At 43.1% G+C, this 24,140-nt stretch overlaps 1 protein-coding gene across 3 annotated transcripts in view; it reads right to left on the reverse strand.

Moving 5' to 3' along the window:
- The window catches only part of PDZD2 (PDZ domain containing 2), a 139,831-nt gene extending 121,171 nt beyond the window's left edge, over positions 1-18,660 (reverse strand). For all 3 annotated transcript variants that reach the window (XM_074931334.1, XM_074931333.1, XM_074931332.1), the window contains exon 1: positions 18,073-18,660. In XM_074931334.1, the coding sequence (XP_074787435.1) occupies positions 18,073-18,551 (479 nt within the window). In that variant the 5' untranslated portion in view covers positions 18,552-18,660. The remainder of the gene's footprint in view (positions 1-18,072) is intronic.
- Between the last annotated feature and the right edge of the window lie 5,480 nt (positions 18,661-24,140).

Consider the following 24,140-nt stretch of genomic DNA (forward strand, 5'->3'; position numbering starts at 1 on the left):
ACACCCCAGCCCTTAATCTTTAGCAGGGTTTTATGTGAAAATTGCAGGCAGACAGGCCATTGCAAGAGCTGTAGTAGAATTACTGCTAAACACTCGCTTATTCTTCCCATCATACAAATAGTAGGAAATGAGATGTTTTTCAGTGATTTTCAGGGGAGTTCTGATATCTTGTCCCTGTGTGTCAGCAAGCTCTTCAGCTGTGCTCCTCACTTATATGGCCTGTAGTCAGAGTTGTTTTCTCCTCTTATAGAAGGCAGGGTTTCTCAGGCAAAATACAAGCTGTTGGGGAATTGAACTTCTCAATTATATTAATCTATGAATTTATCCACAATTATAATTTTTATAGCACTTGAAATACAGTCACTGATTTCTAAGGAAAATACAGACACAGACTGCTTACACTGGAACTTCCTATGTTAAGGCTAGTTGATATTTAAAATAGGAAAGCTCAGCAGCCTTCAAAACAGAAATTCTAAGAAAATCTCTTCAGTGCACTGCTTTTTGTTTGCTCGGGGGTCTTCTTGTGGGGCGTGTGAGGTTAGACTGACTGTCTTGATAACCCTCTCCCACTGCTCCCCACAAGCCCTTTTCGGGAATACATCTTCCAAATACACACCATTAGCCAGAGGTTGAGCTATGGGCAGAGAGCTGTTTGTGAAACACTGACAAAGTTTAGTAAGCAGCCACTTTAGAGCTGATTGTAAGCATTTACAGTTTATTTATAAGCTCATCATTTTTAAAATTATGTACATGAAAAAATTCCCACTTTTGGAATCCCATGAAATTCCAAACTGTGATGTAATGTTTCTACATTGTATAGCTCTGACTTCATTTTTTATTTCATTTCTTCATGTGTTTGTAGAACTTATTTAGAAGTTACTACAAATCTATAGGGGACAAAGCCTTTCCACCCAGCAGTTCTCTACTTCAGGTAAGTATGTATTACCAGAGTAATACAATATCATTTAGTACCCAACAGTGAAGATTTACATGATATTAAATATAGTGTATTTAACTTCAAAATACCAAGCAGTTACTCAACATTGGAGAGCAGAAAACAGTATAAGGAAATCTACTAGTACTGTTGAAATAAAAGAGAGTAATAACCTAGAAATCACATGGTCTTAAAGCAATTTGCCTTATCTGCTACATCTAACACCAGTTACAGTTATTAACATGAAAAAATCATCAAGCCATCTTTCATCTCTCGATATCTATTTGCTGTTTGCTTTTGTCTCAGTAATGTCCTCTGTTTAATTTTAATTTCAGTTCACTTAATACATTCCCTTCTTCACAGAGTTTGAACCAGGTTTGAGACTACACAGGAACATGCATCTGCTCAAAACAATCTGTTATCACTAAGATTATTCTTTTTTCCAGGGTGGATACACTTATCTAAGTTTGGGCAAAATTTAAAATTTACATTATCCATTTAAAAAAGAAAAAAAAGTGAAAGGCCATGTTTTCCCCTCCCTTGAATTCAAAGCCTCCCAGCAAGACCTCCATCCACTACACAGAGCCAGACATTTTCTCCCAGATTATCTTTCAGGCACCAAGGGAAAAATACTTCACAAAGATGTAATATCTTACATTATGTACTCACCCTTAGATCTCTGTTTAAATTCCATTCTTTCCCTCCCCAAGGTGATGCCAGTTTTCTCCGCTCTTAACCTTTCTCCTGTATTGCGCAATTAAGACAAACTTTTTTTTTGCCGTGTTGGAGACTATGTTCTGCTTTTTCTTATCCTGTTTGGTCCAAAGGTTACCATTTCAGAGAGTATCCTAAGGACATTTTTACTACCAAGAAATATTTTGACAACAAGAACTATTTTTAACTCTGCTAAGCTCTGCTGAGTGTAAAATGTTGCACAGGGTGCTCAGCAGCCTAGGGGAAGGCAGCTATTGACGGGGTTCGTTTTCTTTGCATGAGAACAGCAATCTGAATCTTCCAGCAACAAGACTCTGTACACACAGTACGCAATGTACATCTCATTATAAACCTGAAGGGTCAACAGATAGAGGAAAAATGCATTTGAGACCTGCCAGCCACTAGCTAGAGGCAGCAAGGTGCTGCTGTGGGTTGGGAGGGCTCTGCACACCCACTACTGCCCATGTTTCATACTGGGATTTCCAAATCTACCAGAAAAGATTAATTTGGCCAATGATGTTGCTAGCAATCTGCTCCAGGATGGTGCCTGCAGGTGCTCTCCCTGCCTTCCCCCACTTGCAGTACTGGAAGTGATTTAGCTGTGGCACAAAATAGGACAAGACCAGGCATCCCAGAAAAAGCATGAAAGAGATAAGGTAGAGAGATGGAAGGGCCAGTGGAGAAAAAGGCTGGTACTGGTTCCCAGCCCCAGCCACAACCTCGACTGCACAGTGATGCTGGGACAGGGGAGCAAGGCCAGCCCCTCTACTGATGAAGGATGCCAGGAACATGCCAACACTTAAATACACCTCCACGGGGAGTAATGCAAGGTCTGGCATGGTGCATTTTCAGAGCAGCCAAGGAAATGGAGCATTTTACCCCTCTGCAAACACCTAGCAGGATTCTTAGGCACTACTTGCACTGCCAGTTCTCCAGACAGTGGGACTTGTGTAGCAGGCAGGGCTATACAAGCTCTTTGTTCAGGGGTTAACTCCCCCCTGGCAATACTTTGTCCATATGTGCCTGCTCACTAGGATTTCCTATCAAAGCAACATTTTTCCCTTCTCTCTAACTACAAAAATAATGTAGGTTACAGCAGAGGCTGCCTCCTCCAGCAACCTGTGCTCCACCCTGGAGTCATTTTATATTACTCTCCTCAGTGTCCTAAACCAGGGCTGCAGAGATTGTTTCAAATGTGGCTTTCATTTTATGCTAGAATAGCCACCATTAATGCACTATGCTGTGCTCCATACCTTATGATATTCCAAGTGGAAGCCCAGATCTTGTTTTCTTTTTAACCACCACCAACCACCCTGCATTTTATCTGTGCGTACTTCCCAGTGCATGTCAGAACGTGCCATCCGCCCGCCACTTATTAATGTTTCAAGAGTCTTCCTTAAAACATACATGAGATTTAGGAAGGATTTTGTTCCAGGAGTCTTCTGACCATTCTGTGCAGTCAGAGGGAGTAGTTTTATTTCACAGACTGGATTTAATATACAGAAACATACTGCATCTGTTTCCAAATATTTTCTTTCTAAAACCATTACAAAAAACAGTGCCAAAATGTGCTCGTTTCTCTTTAAGGAAGAAACCTAATTTAGATTTCTTGATCCAGATCATCTTAACACCCAAGCTCAATTTTGCTTGCTAAAGCAATCTACAGGCTCCAACTAATACAAATTTAATCTGCAAGGCCTCTTGCTTGGGCTGGATGGGTCCAGCATGTCTTTGTTATAGGCTCCACACCAAGTATAAGTAGCATCTGGTACTGATTACAGATATCAGGCATCATGCTTATGGACTCCACAGGCAGGATCTTTTTCGGATTTCTGATCCATTTTGGATTTTTCACTAAGATATCCCTGTATTTTGTTGGATTGGCGATTTATGACTGGTCCTTAGATTCATGTTAATTTCCTTGGAGCTGGATGTTTTCTTATGGACCAGTCTGTGGAAGCTGACCATATTTGAGAACACATCCTGCAGGCCCAATTCTCCTTTTACATGGTGATAAACCAAGAGTCACCTCTTTAGTTGTTTGAGTTACCCTGTTGAAATGCTTACACATATGGAAATAAGGAACCACTCCTCTATCCCCTAATATTTGGGATTTACCGCCTTCCCCCTCAATGATTATGTAAAATGTCTCGGAAAAAAGTAAAGTTATCTTATAAGGGGTGAAAAATAATTTGCCTTTTGACTGTACCCATAGAGAAGAGTAATACGAACAACAAATGCTCTTCTGTGGTTTCAGGCTTTCATTTGGTAAGGTCACAAGTCAGGAGAAGATTTTGCCATCAACTGAAACAAAAAAAATTCCCAGGCCTCAGTAACTATACAGGAACGTTTTGATCAATTGGCACAAGCTAAAGGTTAAAAGTTCCAATATGCAGCTGACCTGGGGAAAAATAAGAGCAACAGAAAGTTTAAAATTTAAATATTCAATCAAGATATTTCTCCAGGACACAATTTTCAGGCTAATTTGATGAATGCTGCTGAAAGACCAGATGGCAAAACATGACCAAGATGGAAATCCTCATCCTCACCTTATGTTCACTTTTTTGTCCCATTACCTGCACAAAGTTAGTTCTCAGAAGAGGAGTCTGGGGAACCCCAGAAACACAAGTTCCTGGACAACATGAACATCAGCACAAACCTTCTCCCTGTGCCCATGCCTGAGGCTGCCACACTGCCCCTGCACATCCTCCATGGGCTCCCTGAATGCCAAACTGGGGACCAGAAGACAAGGGGAACATGTGTGAAGTGTGCGTGAGAGAGGGTTATGTTTGGGGACTGGGGTAGGGGGATCCTCCCAGCAGTATCAGGCTGTTCCCAGTATGTGGCCAGGCAGCCATGAGATGGTTATATTTAATCCTATTTTCCTTTTTCTCATGTGTTTATCTTGATACCGACACTGGTTCCTCCTCAGCAAAGTTTCTTCCTGAGGAGCCTGTTTATGCTTGCAAGGAAGCTCTCACCCAGTAAGTGTTGCACTGAACAGGAAACCATTTCACCACATTTTCCCCAATAAAGTCCCAAAGTGGCTACTTTTTCCTCAATAAACACACATCCCACATCCAGAGCTTCCCTGCTAGGCTTTTGTACTGTTCAGCTCTAAAAGATAACCTGGTGAGAGCATAATACGTGAAGTTTTATTAACTAGAGTGATCACTCCAACCAGAAAACTGGCAGCTCCAGCAGGCTTGGCTTGGACCTTCTCACTTCACAACAAACCTCACACACCGTATCTGGAAATCAAACTTCAGCTGCATGTTGGCTGGAGCACCATGACAAAAACAAGGTTGTGGGGATTTTTTTTCCTCAAAGTCTGCACTAGGTGCAGAAAAGGACAGTGTTTTGGCTTCAAGGCCTTGGAAAAACAGAATTCAGTTTTTCCATTCTGTCATTATTCTAGCAAAACCTTATAGGTAAGTCTCACTTGTTTACACTGACGCCTCTTGGAGACACTTGGGAAGACTGTATAATGGCTAGATTCATAACCAGGCAGGTATCTCATAAGCTAGGGCTTCTCTGTATTGCTCAAATGTACTTCTGCAGAAACAGGATTTCAGAGAATTTTAGCACTTAGGAAGCTGCTCTGACTTTCTAACCCTCCAAGAGACAGGCAGGTACCTGGAAAGAAACACTTCACAGTAAAACCCAGCTTTTAATAAAGTGCTTTTCCCCTTGAGAGCTCAAGCACCTGCAGAAAGCGAGCTGCTGTCATCACCTCCCTGTCACCAGTGCTATGACTTGTTTGCAGTGGGGGAAAAAGTCTTGACCAGGACCCAACACTTCTTAAGTCCACACATGTTATCCATTAGGCTGTAAGACCCTGACAGGAGTTAGATACATAGCTCTGTGTCATATACAGTTTATGCAAACATAATTTACAAGTAAAATGATTTAAAATAGAAGCATGCAGAAGAGAAACGGAAGGTAAAGCAGGCAACCAGCACGAGCTCACTGCAGAAAGCAACACGAACTACAAGCAAGTAGCAATTGCCACTAATATGTGAAGAAGGCAAAAGTTTACATGGAATTTAAACTAGTTCTTTATGTGGGGTTCATGCTGGATTCTTACATCAATTTATGGCTCAGTATATAACAAGGTATATGACATTTTTTAATCTAAAGGATATCTTGACTTGGCTTCACCAAGTCACGCATGACTCCTCAAATGTAGTAGACGGCCCGTGGGTCCCAAGTGTGCCACTGTGCATGTTGAACCTTATATAAAAAGGGAGAATATACCTCCTCATATTCTTTAATACTATTATTGATACTATCATTAAATGAGAGAATATCTTTGAGGCTGGGAAAACCTCAGGGAGCATGGGAGCTGACACCTGGACTCAGGATTGGTTTCCTTGGTTATTAGAGCTGACTGAACTGTTTTAACAGATAACGATATCTAATTTAATTACATATTAGACAAAACACTTGATTATTATCCAGCCAGCCAGAATTAATGAATTTCTATGTCCTTCTTCCATCCTAATTGTTTTCTACCCTCTTGTCTTTTACCTCTTTTGTTTTCAAGCTCTTCTGAAATCCACTTCTAAAGAGAGATATTTACTTCTCTACTGACTTGCATGATTTTTTTTTTTTAATGATGATGCCCCTTAAACTCATTTCCACAGTTTATAATCTGATTCTTAGGTCATCAGAGAAAGCATTTGGGTCACAAAATCATTCTAATAAAGCACTGAGATTCTGTTTTTCTCATACACTATTTAAAACAAGAGACCATCTAAAGGCAGAGCCCTGCAGTAAACCCTTGTTGACTTTGAATTCCACACACTAGGAATTAACTTCTGATCCATTTGGCGTCCGTACACTTTTTTTAACTATTATTATTTCTTTCTCCACAGAATAACTTGTGAATTATTGAAATCCGATTTATTTTAACCCCATAGTTCATCCTGATGAAATTGGCTAGTTTACCAAATAATTTTCTGCTCTGCTGTACATACCGCTTACTTTCCAAATGCAGGCAATGATCGAAAAACGTATCAGAGAGGAGACAATTTTGTGTATTGCTGGGTCAGATACGGAGTGGTAGGAGAAAATCTGGAAGGCAGAGTTTCCCCATTTCCATGGAGGCGAACAGAAACCAATTCCACCAAAGCCAAGTGTTATGGTATTGTCAGACACCTCAGGCATAACTTTGTTTTTCTGGGCAAGAAAACTGCACGTCAGACCACTAAAGAAGGCAGAGAGAGTGAGCAGGAGGAGATGAAATCATGAACCCTTGTTGGTTCCTTCAGTGCCTACAGCCATGCAGGCGTGACATTCCTTGGGCTACCCACCTATGGAGATCCCAGCTCAGGGTGAATCAAACTCCCCTCACACCCACAGCCCCAGACACAGCTCCTTCCAGCTGAAGGCAATGAATAATCCCCCATGATTAAGCATTAAGCTGCCAGATACTTTAGAGCCAGCGAGATCCAAACATAAGCCCTAAATTAAGGTGGTGATGAATATACAGTTCAAACCTGAAGCTGTTCATCAGATTTCATCAGATCTATACAGCATGAGAAATGAAACTAAGAATATTTGGTTTCCACTAGTGTCTCTAAAAAAAATTTCCCAGCAACTTAAAACTGACAAAACTCCTTATTATATTCCTATTAAGACATGCTTTAAAAGAAAGTTCTGCCTGGCCATCAGCAGTAATTAAAAAGCAGTTCTTGCCTATTAAAATTGTAAAGGCTACTGAGGAGCTGTGTCCTCTGATTTTTTCTTAGAGCTCCCATTACTTAAATGTAGGGGGCAAATCCTGCTTTGCTATCTAATGCCTGCTGGCTTTGAAGCCAGTGCAACCATTGCTCTTTTTATTCACAGGCCCTTGTTTTCAAATAGAGCACATTTGGGAATAAGTGTTTTACTTTTTTTAAGTTGCTTTTCCTGTTTGGGGAAAAACAAACAAACAGGTTTATTCATTTAGAGAACTTGGCAACTGCAGATTGCCCATTACTTTTTTGGAAGAGATATTTTACAAAGAATGTTAACCCACAAATACAGTAAACATATGGGATTTGCAAGTTAATCCTGTAAAGCCATTATGGTGATGCTCCAGAGGACTAGTCACCATCAGGAGGGGAAAGGAGACTAATTCTAAAAGGATTTCCCTAAAGCCATTTTTATGTTGGGAACTCAAGAGCAAATTTCCCTTTTAGCAATGTTGGTTTGGGAGAAGGGAAGAAGATAATGATAAAGATAATAAAAAAGAAGTTTGTGCCCATGTAAGTGTGTTTCAAATTAAACATCTGAGATTTAAGGAAAACAAAACAGCCTTAATCCGTATTTGCTATTTTTTACACCACAGTGACTGAAAATAGGAGACATCCCTTAAATTCAGTTATTAAGGCCCAGAGTGTCTACCTTTGATTCACACTAATTTTATCAGCTGTTTATGTGGACAATTAATTTGAAAACTAGGCTGCTACTAACATCCATCAAACAAGCAGTACAGTTAATGAATTTGGGAATACCTAAATTCTTAGGGAAATAAGTAGTAACACAAAACCCTTCTGTTTCCTACGTTCTATGATCACTTAGACTTGGCATTTAGATTTATCCTCTGCACTGAAGTTCCAAGTACCAACATAAACTACAGCAACTGGTAACTTCATTCTCAGAGGACTGGATTATAATCTCTTTTACAATAGTTTAAATAAGGAGTAGCTGCTGAAAGTCTTTGAAAATGCATGGGTGTAAGAGTCAGGTGTTCATGAGCAGTTCCCTCTCTGAATTCTGACATAGGCAAATCTTAAAGGGATTAGCTACTGCACTGAAAAAGCCTAAGAAACTAAGAATAGTTATATTACATATATATACATCCCAAAAAGCATGTAAAGAAACACTTTTCACTGCTGTCGTATGAATTCTTAGATAAGGCAAGCTAAATTCCCGGTTGACATAACCCCAAAATTGCTTAAAATATTTATATGACATTGCCCTCTAGAGGAAACTGAGAAAAATCTGTGTTTTAGTAGAACCCTTCTACAGATTAAAATATGAAATGTCGTTTACAGCAGAACAATCAGTGTGTTTGTTAGAAACCATTTTCAGTAAGAACTTCACACACTGGTTTGGCTCCCTTTATCATTTGTGAGTTTTCAGGAAGGAATTCTCCAACCTCTAGCCTGTTTTCTTCATCTAGGTTCTGTGTTCAGATAGATGGTACCACAAAGTTTACCGTTTTACCACATGTCTGTGTTTCTCTCTTCACTACCAGAACAAAAATAGCTCAGGCTATGAAAAATTGGCAAGCACTTAGTAATTCTTCAGTTATCATAGCACAAAGAGTCACTGGTCAATGTGTATGAGGATGAGGAGAACATCACTGACTTTTGTTTCATTGAATAGTTACTGTGCTAGCCTGAACCCATACCAATGATCAAGTAAGCACAATCAAATCAATTGCTTTATTAATCAATTCTTTGTTTTGTCAGGGTTTTTTTTTAAGGAGATAGATCCAGTTATCTGTAATACCTACTATGGAGAAAGGAAAAGACCTTGCCACCTTTTTAAACAATAGAAAAGAGGCATCAGCAGAAACAATAATCCCTTCAATCACATTTCAACAATTCTGTGGCATTTTGAAAAAGCTTGAATCCATTTTCCATCTACCTCTAGTTTCTCACAGCCTTAAAGAGCCTTCAGTCTGTCGGGGCTTCCTGAGTCTTGGATGCTCAAGGTGTTTGCTGCTAATAATTGCATTTGCCCTATTCTTGTCCTGTCTTGGTAGGTACAAGCCTTCCTGAGATGCCCCAAACCTTCTAGGAGTGCCTGCCAACTTCTCTTTTTACTGCTACTGGTCTGTTAAAAGTGTTTCCCTTTGGAGGCCTAGATGATCTTCCTGAGTGTCAAACATTTCATCCAGAGAAAGCAGCAAGAACGGTGAGTGATGCTGCAGAACCTGCAATTGATACATAAGCCCTTTCCATTTTAGCCTACATCTGATAGAAAGGAAACAGAAAAATAAATTTCAAGGAGCATGTGATGCTTCTCGGAGCTGGAGGCAAGTGTCAGATCAGATAAGAAAAGCAATGAGTTTTCCACAGGAAAAAAAAGCCTGGCCCCAAAGCCATGCACCATAGCAGCTGTCTCTGGAGTTATATACCTGCCTCTCTGCTGATCACACCTACGTTCCTTATATTTATCTCCTCACTTATGTCCGTAGCTAGCAGGTTCATACTGACAAGTCGTCTCTCTGAGGCTGATTTTAAGCACAGACTCTGCCAGTGGAACCATCTTCTGTTCATCAACTTTCAACCCTCCCCACTCCTGTCCTTTCCAAACCAGGCCCGATTCCCAGTGACAGGGGATAAGCGGGTTTTAAGCTGCCACCACCGTTAATACTTTCAGCTCTGGAGGGTCACAGCTCAGTCTGAGTGCATCTTCCAAGACAGAAACCATCACACCAAAAGGTACAGGAGGTTGGCAAGAAGATATGATCATTACCTCCTTGCAGAGCAGCCCCAAAACCCTTCTGAGAATGGAATACTGCTTGCATAGCCCAGTGCTATGAGAAAAAAACATTTCAGTGAAGACTGGAGAAGCTGTGCCTTGCCAGGACTCATGGCACATTGGTCAGTATGGGTGGGAACGGACAACCTGTCCTGTATCTCGCTGCAGCCCAGTAACCTGGCTCCAGTCTCCTCCTCCTCCTGCAGCAGCTCAGTGCTCCTGTCTTATGGAAATCAGTCTTTAGCCCACAGCCTGCTTTGTGCAAAACTCTGGACTTTCAGAATATGAAGAGAAATTCACATTTACAGATTAAAAGAGACACCGTGAGTGACTGCACATTGCAAATTGGTGTGTAAGGGCAGAAGCATTATAGAAAGAGCAAAAATAATGGGCACAAAATGTTCCTTGCTCATGTTTTTGAACATCTCTATTTTTAATTATTGATGGCTAGAACACTGTTCTGTGCTAGCAAATGCACTGCTGGAGAGGCTGTGAAAATAACTGCTGCTCTGGCTGAAGGCCTCACCTGCTCCTTGGCTGGGTGGTGAAAAAAAGTGACCCTATTTTGTGCATTCCAGCAGTTTGCCAATTAGTTAAGTTCTGCTGCATCCTGACTGTGCTTCTAGATGACCTGAGAGCACGGGATGCTTGCTGTGTGTAAGGCTGAAAATTCCACTCAGGATGGAAAAGGGCTCTTGCTGGCATTTTGGCGTCAGAGATGAATGATGGGGAACGAGGCTGACTCGCCACGCCAGGCTCTTCCCACAGTAGATGAGTGGGGAGGGCAGAGATCCCTCCCTAACAGTGGGCTTGTTCTCTTGTAATTACAGTGTGGTCAGAACAGCAAATTAAATGGAGATGCTCAGCCATACATTTGGCAACAAGGTACAGACTTCTAAGCAGAGCTTTCACAGCTCAATTGAACAAAACAAAAGCACACAAAAATGATCTGGACAACCCACTCTACAACCTCTGAAGCTTTTACCCCTCCTAAGGCAACACCACCAATGTTCGAGTCTTTTCAAGCCTGATGCAATCCCTCCAAAAGAAAGTATGCAGAGCCAGGACTGGGGAACATTTGCTGCATATGACCCCGGGGATGTTGACTAATTATACATGTATGCCCTCTGGGGATCACACTTTCTACTGAGAAAGGCTAGCTCTGTTGTTCAGTGGCAACAGTGTGTAGAAGGCAATGATGAGCATATTGCTCCCAAAATTCTGGGACAAATATGCCAACACATACAGGACATGAGCCATTTAAATCAGTGAGAGTCTTTCCATCAGCTGTTACCAGTTTTAGATAAAACTGAGCTGAGCAAGAAAATACATAAGATGCAAAGTTGAGGAGGATGAGGGGTTTGGAAAGCCTGTTGAGGAGGCAGTTGTAGCAGTGGGATGCTGCACATGACCATGTGACATGACATGTTCTACAACAGAATAGGGTTTGCCTCCGCAGAGGCTGGGCTCTGTGCAGAGAGTTTGAGAGAGAAGGCAGGAATCAGAGGGTGTGGAGGGGAAACTGAGCAAACCCATGTTCAGATTAACAAAGCAAGGAGGACAAACAAGCTAAATGATCTCTGCTGAGTCTGGGTATTAGTGACCTTCTGCTTAAGTCTTTGGCTCTTGAGAGAGGATTTGGGATAAAGCTTGTTTCTTCAGAGCAATTTATTTCTCAACACATGTGGCTAAGTCTGCTCATACCTTTCCTTAAGACATAAAAGAAAGGAAGAAAAAAAAATCTCTTTCTTAGTTTCTTAGTCCCATTGTATTTTAAGGGTGGAATTAATAGCTACTAATATAGCATAAAATACAGCAGCCGTGCTTCAGAGGGGGCTTTATGCTCCAGCGTACAAGACTTTAGGAGCACACTGAGATGTACACTGTGTCTGAGAAATGTTAGACATCCATAGGCTTCTTCTTATTTTGCACAGGTTGAGCACACATTCACTGTCTCCCCACTCACAGCAGCTCAACTGGAAGAGAAAACCCTCAGCCAAAATCCCCACATGCTGCTTATTTTCCATCCTCAGGACTCACACGCCAGGCAGCTCAGAGGGCATGTCAGCGTATGCTTCCCATCCATGCCCGTGATAACGAGCCCCAGGTCTCAGTCTCTGTGCCCTGGTCTATCACTTAGCAGCATGAAGATTGGTAATATGATATAAAAAAGGAAACTAATTCAACTCCACAATAGGTTGGGTGTATTTTTTAGGTCAGTTATGAGAAATCTATTCCCTGAGATTGTATTTGGAGGCTGCAGTCTCCAGGACCACTATGTTTGTTTTTCTCTGAGTAGTCAGTGCTGTTAATATTTTAACAAGGAGCTCCCACAGAAATGTTTGCCCCTTGGCCAAGGGCAAAGGGCCAGGATACATTTCCATTTGTTTTCCTATTAAAACAAAAATATTTTCTTATGAACATAATCAAGAGAAGGCCCTACTAACACCAGGCAAAGCAGCTGCTTATACTGAGCAGCACTTTATGTTGGCAGCACTTTTGCTTTAGGAAGGAGGTGAGGAAATACAGTAAAACAGAGCAATCGATCCATGCAACCTGACATGCCCGGGAGGCTGGGGTGTGGTGAGACAAATCTTTCTGCAGTGACCAGGGATAGTTTTCTTGGAGTGATTTTTCCCTAAGAAAAAGGATGTATAAACCAGATTGCTCTGCCAAGCAGAAAATAAATCCATAATAACTTCAGAGAAACATGAGCCCATCACAGGCACAGAAACCTGACAAGCTCCCCCTCCACCATAACACAGGCATTCCGAACGACTGACCCTACTAAAGAATGGATTTGTAACTAAAAGCTTAAACCGAGGGCCCCAGCTGATGAGCAGAGGGAGCACAGCCCTCGCTCCCCATTCCCACAGCATGCCATCCCCACATGCCCCTTGGAGCACCTGCAAGTGTTCTGAGCACATTGCTGAGCAACACAGTGCTACAAATACTGCAGATGCTCCAGAGACAACCGTGGCCACCAGCGCAGGGACAAAGTGGCCATGGTGAGGACAGCCAACCTCCTGCAGTGGCAGTGTCTCACCACAGCATGGCAGGAAGCAGTGCCCCACGGAAAATGCAAAATTTTCCATTGCACTTTGGTATCAAAGAGTTACCACATTTGGAGGAGGTCTCTTTTCAATAAGAAGATCTTTCTATTGCAGGGGAAAAGTAGTTTTAGGATAAAAAAATAATTCCGTTCAAACTTCTGAGGAAGGCAGAGCTCAATAAAAATTGCCTTGAAAGGTGTGCTCTTCTGAAACATTGGTTTTCAAACCACACTGTCAGATTTTTGAGCAGCTCTACTCAGACGCAGCAAAGGTACCCATTCCCTGTTCCCATCCCCTCAACAGATGTACCGTTCTGCCTCTCCTTGCATGCCAGCACCCCAACAAGGGAGTGAAGAAGAAGAGCAGCCTCCTGAAGACCACTATTCAGAGCAGAATTTGACTCTGTATACAGCCATGGGCTGCATATTAGCTTTCCAGCACCAGCACAGACTTTTTGCTACAGAACCTCAAGACTTCATCCAGCTGAGCCCAGGATTGTTATTGACTGCTGCAGGCAAGCAGCACAAAGTGCTTGGCACATTTTGAGACCTGCAATTTGGTTAGACATTCAGTATTGTGCTCTGTAATCAGCGGCTAGCACTTAAGAGAGAAGCAGGACTGTGTTTAGAATGTCCATATATCACACAACTGCTAATAGCATTGCCCTGTTAGGAGGACCAGGACATTATCTTCATACTTCCAGCGATTCTGGAGCACGTAGATATGATGTGCAGTAGCAGCAAGCACTCAGGAAAGACCTTGGCTTTGCTGGAAACCCCAACTTCAGGTAAGGTCAAAGATTTGCCTTCAGTAGTGGCACCTGAAGTTCACTTTCCATTGAACATCTGATTTCTGAAGATCTCAGCATCTTTGAAAATAAACCGACTTCCCTGATATTAGGTATGCCGTATCTTGTGCCGGGGAGGATTGTTGGCAGCTCCCCCAGGACACTGGCTGAAGGGGAGAGACCATGAAAATACTGTGCAAAGATATGGCTGTCAAAACACTTCTCTGTTCGTTCTTTGGAAATGACTCCAGGTTGTGCGTTAAAAAGAAGCCAGCCAGTTCTCTGTATTCCCACACATGGCAATGTTTGGTCATTTTTGGTGATGATGAACACAATATTTTGAAGCAGTGATAGGGTTTCCACAATGACAAAACTATAATAATATCTCATGTTTATACCACACTGTCACCACTTGTAATGTATCTTACTCTGCTTTCCTCAAAAACAGTTAGAATTTGGAAATCTATTCAGCACTGATTTTAAAGATCAGATATATACTGTAGCTGTGTCCAAGCACTGCAGCTATGCCTAATGAAATCTGTAATCAAATATTTCAAACTGAATGATATTCATGACAAAATAATTCTTCTGCGATCCTCGCAGGACTTGCTCAGTGAAGCCCCATTCAGTCATGCTCAAGAAGTGAAGGATTCATCTGTCATCTGCAGAAACACTAACAGCCTCCCTCCAGTAAATGAGTAATAGCCCAAAATGAGAGAGGTAGTTCCAAAATACATAGGAAGTTGTTGTCTGGGGGAACATAACCCATGTGCTTTGGAGATACATTTGTATAGACAGAAGATAAATAAACATGCAGGGTTTTGACTATCCTTTATTCAGTACTCCAATACAGCTCATTTCCCTGCAATTGTGTTTGATAGACACACACAATTTGCTAACTCTGAAGAGAGCAATAATTTTCCCTCAGTCACTAACATCACCAAAAATGCCACCACCTACATCATTCCTCTCTAATGTAATAATACCCTGTTAAGCAAAGAGCTCTGATGATTATATTACTGCATAATGTTTCTCTAAATGAAAAGAAAGGAAAAAAAAGAAACAAGCTCCGTAACAATCAACCCACTTCTGCTGTTTACATGGCAATCAGGTGAAATTTAAATAGATATTTGTTCTTTAAAGAAGTTGGATTCAGCTTCCCCAGCAGGGAGAGACAGATGAGCGATACCCACAGCCGGCTCCTCTGAGCAGTATGCTGCTCTCCTTCTGCACTGTATCTGACCCAATCACTGCTCTGAGACCTGAGGACTTGTAGGCACAGGACCTACACCAGGCAGGTGCCAAAAGAGCACAATCTATCCAGGGCTGCCCGATCTGTTGTGGCTCCTATAGAGGCTGACCACATCCATAGGACAGCCAGCAGAAGGGACGGGATGCCCCTACCTCTCCTCTCCAATTGTCCAGTGTATTGGCTTAGCCCCTTGGAACAGGGAAGGCTTGCATGGTGGGATGCAGCTGGAGTGAGGTGACATGAAGCCCAGGGTAACCGAGCACACTTCTGCCAATGTTGCTGCAGAGATGGTAACCCCCAGGAAAGTGTCAGTCTTAAGACCCTCATGCCAAATTCCCCACTGTTATGGAAATAAATCAGGAGATGCCCTAAAAGACAACACATTCACCAAGCAAGATGGGGCTGCCCTGGCACACTTGGCAGGTAAGTAATAAACATGCAAGCAATGATTTTGCTTGCTCAATCCAACCTGATGCTACAGGAGCTAAGGTAGTATTTTAATTTCACTAACCATGCACAGGCTACATTAAGTATATCACACCACACATCACAGCACTCACACCCCTTTGTATCGACCTGGAAATGTTTCTCACCCAGTCAGAGAATAATTTGGCAGACAGAAACTGAGCCAGGACTAGTGTGCTGTCCTGCCCCAACATCTTTAAGAGCCAAGGGGAAAGGGCCTTTCCATTGCCACTGTAGCAGCAGTATGGAAATACTGTAGGAAACCTTTGAAACAGTCTTCCCAGCAGGCAAGCTGACATTGACTTTCAGCCTGTTATAAACCTAGACAAAATTATGTCCCTTGGGAGCACCCCAATGGAGAAACCTACTGAAGGACTCTTAAAGAATCCTGGAGCAGATCAGATGACCAAGGTGATAACACGGGGTTGGAGCAACCAGCCAGCTCCCTGAGAGACAGAACCAAGCACTCCAAACTGAGAGTGTCCTCAAGGTCCCAAACTGTCATCCGTCAACATCGCCCTTGCAAGTAGCTGTTGACAGTAAGTTAGGCAAGGATGTTTTGGATGCTGAAAATAAATCAAGTTTTGACCAAGAGATGGCCTAATTTTTGGCCTAAATTTGATGTAGAATATTCTAAAATGGGATCTTATGAATAACAACACTGGCCACACACCACCAAAACTCTGCCTTCATAATGGCCAAAAAAAAGTGTCAACTAAGGAAAACGGAGCACTTGGTTCTATTAGCAACAGTCACAGCTTCCTAGCCTAATAACAGAGCTTTCCAAAAGGGACAGGCCCAAAATGAAGCCTTCAGGGATAGGATGAGAAGAGATATCCAAACATTTTGGACTCCATTGGGTATTTCCTTCATTTTGCATTAATAATAAGATAACATTATTTCTGGCCACTCCCAGCAATTCCCTCAGATTTTAGGAACAATGACATCTAGCAAAGGGGAAACAGCAAACTAACTGCTTTTTGCCACAAAACATCTCAAATTTGGGAGTGCCACTGATTGATACTGCCACAGTACCAATATTTATACACTCACTGAATTACAGGCATGAAATTACAGAGGGTTATCACACCTGCAAAACCACAGCCAGGCTGACCTACCCAGCACCCACAGATCGAGGAGTCACTGATTTTATTCTTTCACGTGGCAGAGTCAGGAGCAGAATCAGGAGCAATGGTCACCCCAAACCACTGCTGCATTCACTGCCTGTTGGGAGCAAAGATCATGCACTTTGCAGGATTATAACTTGCAAGTGTTACGCCCCTGAGGCCTTTGTGTCTTTGCAAGCCTGACAACTAAAGCAGCAGACAAATAACCAGTGAGTCTTCCCATCAATGCTATACTCTCACTAGAAGAATCTGTAAAGATTCAACTCTTTTTTCAGTATACATCTTATTTCAGTTAAAATGTGTGTCCCTGTTGCAAATCTCACTAGCAGGAGCACTTTCTCAGCTGGTCTAAAATGACATATTAATCCCAAGGCCCATAAAATGTGCTGGATTACCCAGACTGCAGACCAACAGAGTTTCATTTTAAAGAAGGGCAACTTTATTAGCCTTTTGTTTCCAAAACTGTCCATCCCCAAAATGAACTCCCTTTGGCAAGAGGGGGAGGATTTCCTGCCCTTTGGTATGAATGAACATTTGCACCCTCATCTTTATCAGATAAAGGTCTTTGCCTTTCCAAAAGAAAATGTGAGCAAGTCTGCTGGCCGACAAAGAGCAAAGCTGGGCTAATAACTGATTTTACAACATGCAGCAGCTGACATTAAAAAAGCAAGAATAATTTATATCGTTGCAAGAGCCTTCATTTCTGATTTGAACTCATAAAGGTTTCAAGCTTTCTGGGACAGAAGGCAGCAAAAGAGAGCAAATGCAATAAAATCAAAGGGAATTTATTAAAATTAAGTTGTTCCAATCTGGAAAACACAAAAATGTCTTGCTTTGAAAAACTCTCAGACAACATTCATCTGTCAAAAAAGCTTCCCTCAGCTCAAATGATTCAAGAAAAATAAGATGCACCTGTAAAAAAATCTTCCAGTGCTGCTGAGTCTGTGTTAATTTTTACTTAAGAAAACAGTTTTATCCAAACCCAGGAAGACTCTTGTTTTAGTGAAGACCCTCCAATGTCTACAATATACTATTTTTTGACATAATGACCCCTCAAAATTTTCCAGTGGATGTGCGAGTAGCAGATGTAGGCTAATTATCGATTTGCTTTTGTTACTTATTTTCTACACACTTTAAGAAGGAACCCAGAGCTCTCCCAGGGGCTGGAAAGCAGAGGTCAAAACCTCTGCTCTTGGACATATATTAGTACCGACCGCACCATGAGAGGCAGCTGCCAGCAGCTGCCCTTCCACCCTTACCTAGCACCGGTGACGTCCACGCCAACCATCAGCTGGCCATTCAGAGAAAGGATCTCATCTTTCAGGCGCACTCTCCCACACTTCCCAGCTGGGCTGTTTTTCTTCAAGTCTGTCACCCAGATGCACCCGACGTCAAGCACTGGTCCCTTATGCCCCTTCCTCTTCTTCCCTCCCCGGCGCTTCTCCCCATAGTCCCCCAGAGCAGGGATGTTCCCAAAGCTCAAACCAAGAACCTCATTTTTTCGCATCTCCTGGGCCAGGTACATGGTGCAGATCTCCGTATCTGAAGTCCCGCAGCTCCCTGGCTGTAGTTTGCTCTCATCCACAGAGAAGTTGAGCTGGATGTACTCACTCAGCTTCTGGACAGCCGAGCGGCAGAGCTGCTGCTCAGCCCCCTCGGCCCCCTCCCGGTGGCTGTTCTGCAGCCACTGGCACAGGAGGGGGAGGAAGACCCCTGCGTTGTCCTGCGTGATGGGCATCGCTGACCCTGTGCATCCCCTCACAGCAGCAGCCCTGGCCCCAGTCGGCTCCCCAGACCTTGGCTCTGTTGCCTGCTGCAGCCCCCTGCAGCCCGCGGGGCCATGATGGAGTGGGGCTGCAGATCCAAAACAAGCCCCATCTAATCTCACAGGGACGGTTTTTTGGCTGCAACTGACCACAAGCACAGTCAAGGCAGGAAGTTTGGTGTGAACGTGATGGAAAGGTCGGTGGGTGAAGCAGTGGGGAGCTTCTGTGGCTCTTTAGGTACACCTGCTGTCGGGGTCCCCACTCCACTGGGAACAGTGTCTCCTTCTCACCACGGCCACCACACCGTCTTGTCCTGCAAGGGGAAACAGCATGGTTAAAAGTGCCAAAAACACTGCAGGTGTCCAACAGCCCCAGCCCAGTATCCCTCCCGGGGCAGGAACCAAAACTCGGTCTTGCACGGCCAGAGCCACTCTCCTTCTGCGATTTACCACTTGAGGGCACCAGCTGCTCTTCTCAGCAAGGGAATAAAAGGTCACGATTAGCTCCTGACCTTCGCCGTAAAACGGGGAATTGATGAGCCGTGGGGATGCTCCTGCCACAGCTCCAGGCCTGTCACCGAAGTGAAGGAGTCACTCCAGCCAAACCCACTCCAAGGACCACCGAAGGGGCATGATGCAACACTGCTCTCACCCACCACTGAAGCTGGTTGATGCCACTGCTGAAGGCAGCTCTGCCCTCCTCCATGTCAGTGTTTTGGGCTGGGACAGGTTTAATCTGGTCACTTCTCTGATTTAGCTCCCCACCAAGCTGCACAAGGGATGAGCAGCAGCAAACACGAAGGGTGAGGACAGGCAATGGGGTCCCTCCTCTTACTGCCGGCAGTGGCTTACAGTGTGGACTAAACCTACCCTGCAGGCAAAGCATCTAAGGGAGGTGACTACCTAGTTCCCTGGGACAAGAGTTGTTCAGGTGAATTCCAGTTTCATGCAATTTGGAGAGGAAGGCGCACAGACAAGAGCTGGGGTCAGCAAGCAAGAGGGTGAGAAAGGGTTTTTATCTCGTACAATTAGGATCTATGAAACAAAGTAAAACCCTGAGCTGAGTCAAGGCTGGTGGATCAGTTTCTTTTTGAGAGTTACTTTCTAGCAGCCTCTCCTGCAGGTCTGGGTGCAAGGCTTCAGTTAGGCTGAAGAGGCTGTAGCAAGAGCCTGCAACCCCAAGAGCACAAATACAAAGGGAGACTCTTGCAAAATGCTGCTGCCCAGAAGCTGGACCCAAAGTGTCCTGCCACCTCCCTGGCTATGTGGCACTACCTAGATGGACAGGACTGACCCCAAGAAAGTTCCGGCAGGGACAGGGACAACACATCAGGGCCTTGCATGATGCTCCAAGGAGGACCTCAGCACCTTCACCACCAGGGTGATGTTGCACCAATGGCTGAACAGGGATGGGCATCAGCTCAGGAAAGGAGGAACTGGCCCACTGCTTAGTGAGAGGGACTGCTGAGTTAGGGTCAGTGTAGGAGACACGGGGAACAAAACCAGAGGAAAGGATAAAGACAGAAGCAGCCTGGGCACAGGTCTAAAAAGAAGGGGTGATAATACAGTCACAGATTGACCAGGAAATAGGATTAAATCCTCTGAATATCATAGATATTTAATGCAACATCAGTGAATACATTGCTTTTAACACAGAACTTAGGTCTTATTTAAGATCTCAGATTTAATTTTAGAAAAAAGTGATGATTTAACTGACATAACTGGAACTTGTAGTAAGACACAGATCTGGAATACAAAGATGCACAGCTTATGTATGGATGGGCAGAGAAAAAGTAGAGGCAGCATCTCCTGGTATACCAAGGATGATGCATACACTTGCTCTGAGACCCACAACATGGCAGGAGGAAGAACTGCTAAATTCTCTGGTTAATAATAAAAGAAAAAAAAAAAAAAACCATGCCGAAGAGTACATCAAACCCCAAACCAAGAAGATTAAATGGATCAGACTATGTGATAACAACTGACTCAATGGTAATGGGAGGGTACAAGCATGAGATACGAGCAGGAAAGGAAAGCAGCAGGAGACAGAAAGTCCTGGTACCTTCAGAGCAATATTCTCACATAACTGCTAGGACAAGTAATCAGTAGGGAAGTGCCTCCAGAGAGGGATGTGTTGGGGGTAAGAAGGCGGAAGGACACTTGTGTAAGAGTGCCTGTGAAATGATGAAATCTGCCATACACAAGGGATTGGATACAACGAAACAGAAATGCCTGGCTTCAGTGTGTTAAAAAAACCTGCTGGCAAAAATTCATGGAGAAGAGTTTAAAGGAAAAACAAATGAAGGTGAGCTGTAGTTTCTCAAAGAAACAATATTTTGTGCTTAAAAGGCACAGGCACAATAACATCTCAATGCAGAAGAAGGATCAGAAGACTTGGGAGCATCACAGGCCTTTCATTTACCTCAAAGACAAGAAGAAAGACCACTCAAAGGTTACTGAGCAGGAGTTTAAAAAATAGTGTGAACACACAGGCAGAAATATTAGACACATCAGAGCACAAAAATGAATTTAAACTTGCAGAAGATAGAAAAAAAAAAAAGTTATCCTTCATATGTATATTAATACCAAGAAGACAGTCTGGAAAAGTGTTGCTCCAATAGAGAGAAAGGTATTGAAAGATTACACCAAAAGAGGAACGCTGGTTTAATTTTTGCTTTAGTCCTTGTTAAAACTGACTACTATGCACAGGTGATTAGTACAGCAGTGATACATTATCACTGCAGGAATACTATCCTTTTCCTGTTCCAGGGTGAAATCAGTACTCTAAGTCAGGTATTTCCAGACCAGCGGGGTGGGACAAACCACCTTTTAAACTCCCTACAGAACCAGCTGAAGCCATCTCAGATACCTGCCTCCTGGTCACCTGTGAGAGCTCAGACAGGTAAGGTGCCAGAAGTCATGACAAAGACAAGCCCTAGTCTTCAAGGGTAGAAAGAGAAGCAGCAAAAGCATGCTACGTCAGTCAGTCCCATCTTCAATCCTCTTAAAAACTTTAAAACAAACAAAGAAACAGTTTGCATGTATGTGGAAGATAACAAAAATATAAGCAGCAGCAGATACAGAAGAGACAAGAAAAAAAAACTTATCAAATCGAATTAATTTCTTTTTATAATGGAAAAGTTGTAAGATGTCATTTATCTGGGATTTATTATAGCTTTCGACACCATCTCAAACAACTATCTCATAAATATACTAGGGAAACATGATTAAATGAGTCCACTATAAAGCCATACCCAGGGAGTAGTTATTAATGACATCCTGTGAAAACAGAAGGACACTGTGAGCAGACCTCTGCTGGATCTATACAGTCTAGTTCTGCTCAGCACATTCATTAGTGACCTGGACGACGAAAGAGAGCACACTTATCGAATCTGAAGATTACATGAAGCTGGGAGTGACTACAGACACTCTGGAGAACAGGATTAGCATCTAAACCATCTTGGCAAAAATCAAAAACATTGTCTAAAAATTAGGATGAAGTTCAGGAAGGACCAGTGCAAAGTACTACAAACAGAATTTCACACATAGATAGGGTTGGCTAGGTGTCAAATCTTCAGGAAGAGATGCAGGGATTGTAGTGAATCATGCCTGTCAATAAAGTCTTGCTTTTGGGGAGAAAAAAGGGTCATTGTCCCAGGGTGTGTCAAGAGAGTCAAAGCCTACCAGGCGTATGAAGTATCTCTGTAGCCTCACACAGGGCTGGGAAGGTCTCAACAGCAAAATTGCCCAGTTGGAGCAGAGGTCTGACATGGCTACCAGTCTAGAAAATGTGACTTATTAAGAAATACTCAAGAAATTAGGGCCTGCTAGTCTAAAACGGAGAAAGAATTGCAGGTGGGGTGTGAGAACACAAACTAGATGTTCTCATATACTTCAAAATGTCTCACAGTTACCACCCACAGGAGGAAAACAGCAGTCTATTCCCCTTGCCCTTGGTAGAGTAAAGGATGTGAATCACACCAGGGTAAGTTTAGGTTAGCATTTAGGTAACACTAATAAGGATAAAGAATACCAAAGTACTGGAGGACACTGTCTTGGGTGACTGGAGTCTCCACTACTGATGTTCTCTGAAGTGGGTTAGACAAATACCTGTCAGGAGAAATTATTAGAGCCAATATCTTGGGCTGTGGGAGAGAGTAGATCTCTCCATTTCAAGCCCTCTTACTTTTTTCCCTCCAGCATAATTTTCTGTTAGTGAGAGCACGGTGAGAGGTCATATATTGGTAACATCCAGTAAATTATGACAAAGACCCCCTTCTCATTGCCTGAACAGCAAACATCGCTACAGCTCCTAGTAACCACACAGGGTTCAAAACTATTCAAGCTCTACGGGTGATGAGACTATTTGAGGCACTTTTTTGCCTAATAATTTAAGGAGTTATGCTCTTAAGCTTGTTAATTTTGACATTGAGTGGACATGTTATGCGCTGCCCTTTGCAAACCGTCCCCAGTCTCTAGCTTGGAGAACTTGGGGCTCCTTGAAAGCAGTTCACAGTTTTAGTTCCAGAGTCTCCAAATCTCCTCTGTGTGGGCCAAGGGCACAACTTGATCTTGACTTCAGCTTCAATCCTGCAGTTAGGATGGGTCGTGAAGAGGCATCTGCATCCCACAAAAAACTCATCCCTCATTCATTTAGTGACATTCCTGGAGGGGTCTTCCCTTCCATGCACACACATCCCTCCAGAGGTAGAGGATGACAGTCTGCTCCACCCTGCCAGAGCTAGGCAGCTTTCAAAACCCCGTTCCTCCTCCCTGCAGGAAAAACTGCAGGCATCATACACTGTGTGTTGCCTGTCTATGCCCCCGAGCTCACTGCAGAGCCATGGCAGACACTTAAGATAATCATGTAAATAAATATACAGTACTTTCAAGGGATTTGATTTTCTCAAAGAAAATGTTCTGGCTTCAGAAAAAAGACTCTTGACAAGCATAAATAGGAAATACTCCTTCCAGAAGAAATAGGTGGCACAGCACTGAGCTGAACACCTCTGTGCTGGTGAGAAGAGCAGCTCAGGCTGTCCAATGCCAATAGGAGCAAAAAATAGAGAGGTGCTAAATTGTTCATCAAGGGAAAAAAAATAGATCTGCCTGTTAAAAATAGCAAACTCAAAACTAAGATAAAATTGATTTTTGCTCTTCACTTCCACTGAAATAGATTCAAGACCCACGTGAGAAAATTTACTGGAGTTGCTACCACCTTACTTTCTGTAGGTGACAGACCTGCCAAACCATCCCACTGCCTCTCATGGAGTACAGGACTTATGTACAAAAGACTGATTTTATGCCCACCCTGGCATTGACACTGGCCTGGTAAACCAGGCCAGCACTGGCAATGGGAAGCCCTGTGGGCACACAAGTCCCCTGTCCTGGGGACAGGAGTCCCTGTTCTGGGGACAACTTTCCACCAAAGAGATTTTGCTTCACTGCTCTGAATCCCTCTGGGGCTATTCATTTCCACTCTTTGGCCAGTGATTTAATCTTGCAGCCTACCTGGGTCTCAGTAAGTGTGATCTGTTGAGATTTTTTTGTTTGCAGTTTAAA

This window comes from Athene noctua, chromosome Z, assembly GCF_965140245.1.
Source record: "Athene noctua chromosome Z, bAthNoc1.hap1.1, whole genome shotgun sequence".
NCBI lineage: Eukaryota > Metazoa > Chordata > Aves > Strigiformes > Strigidae > Athene > Athene noctua.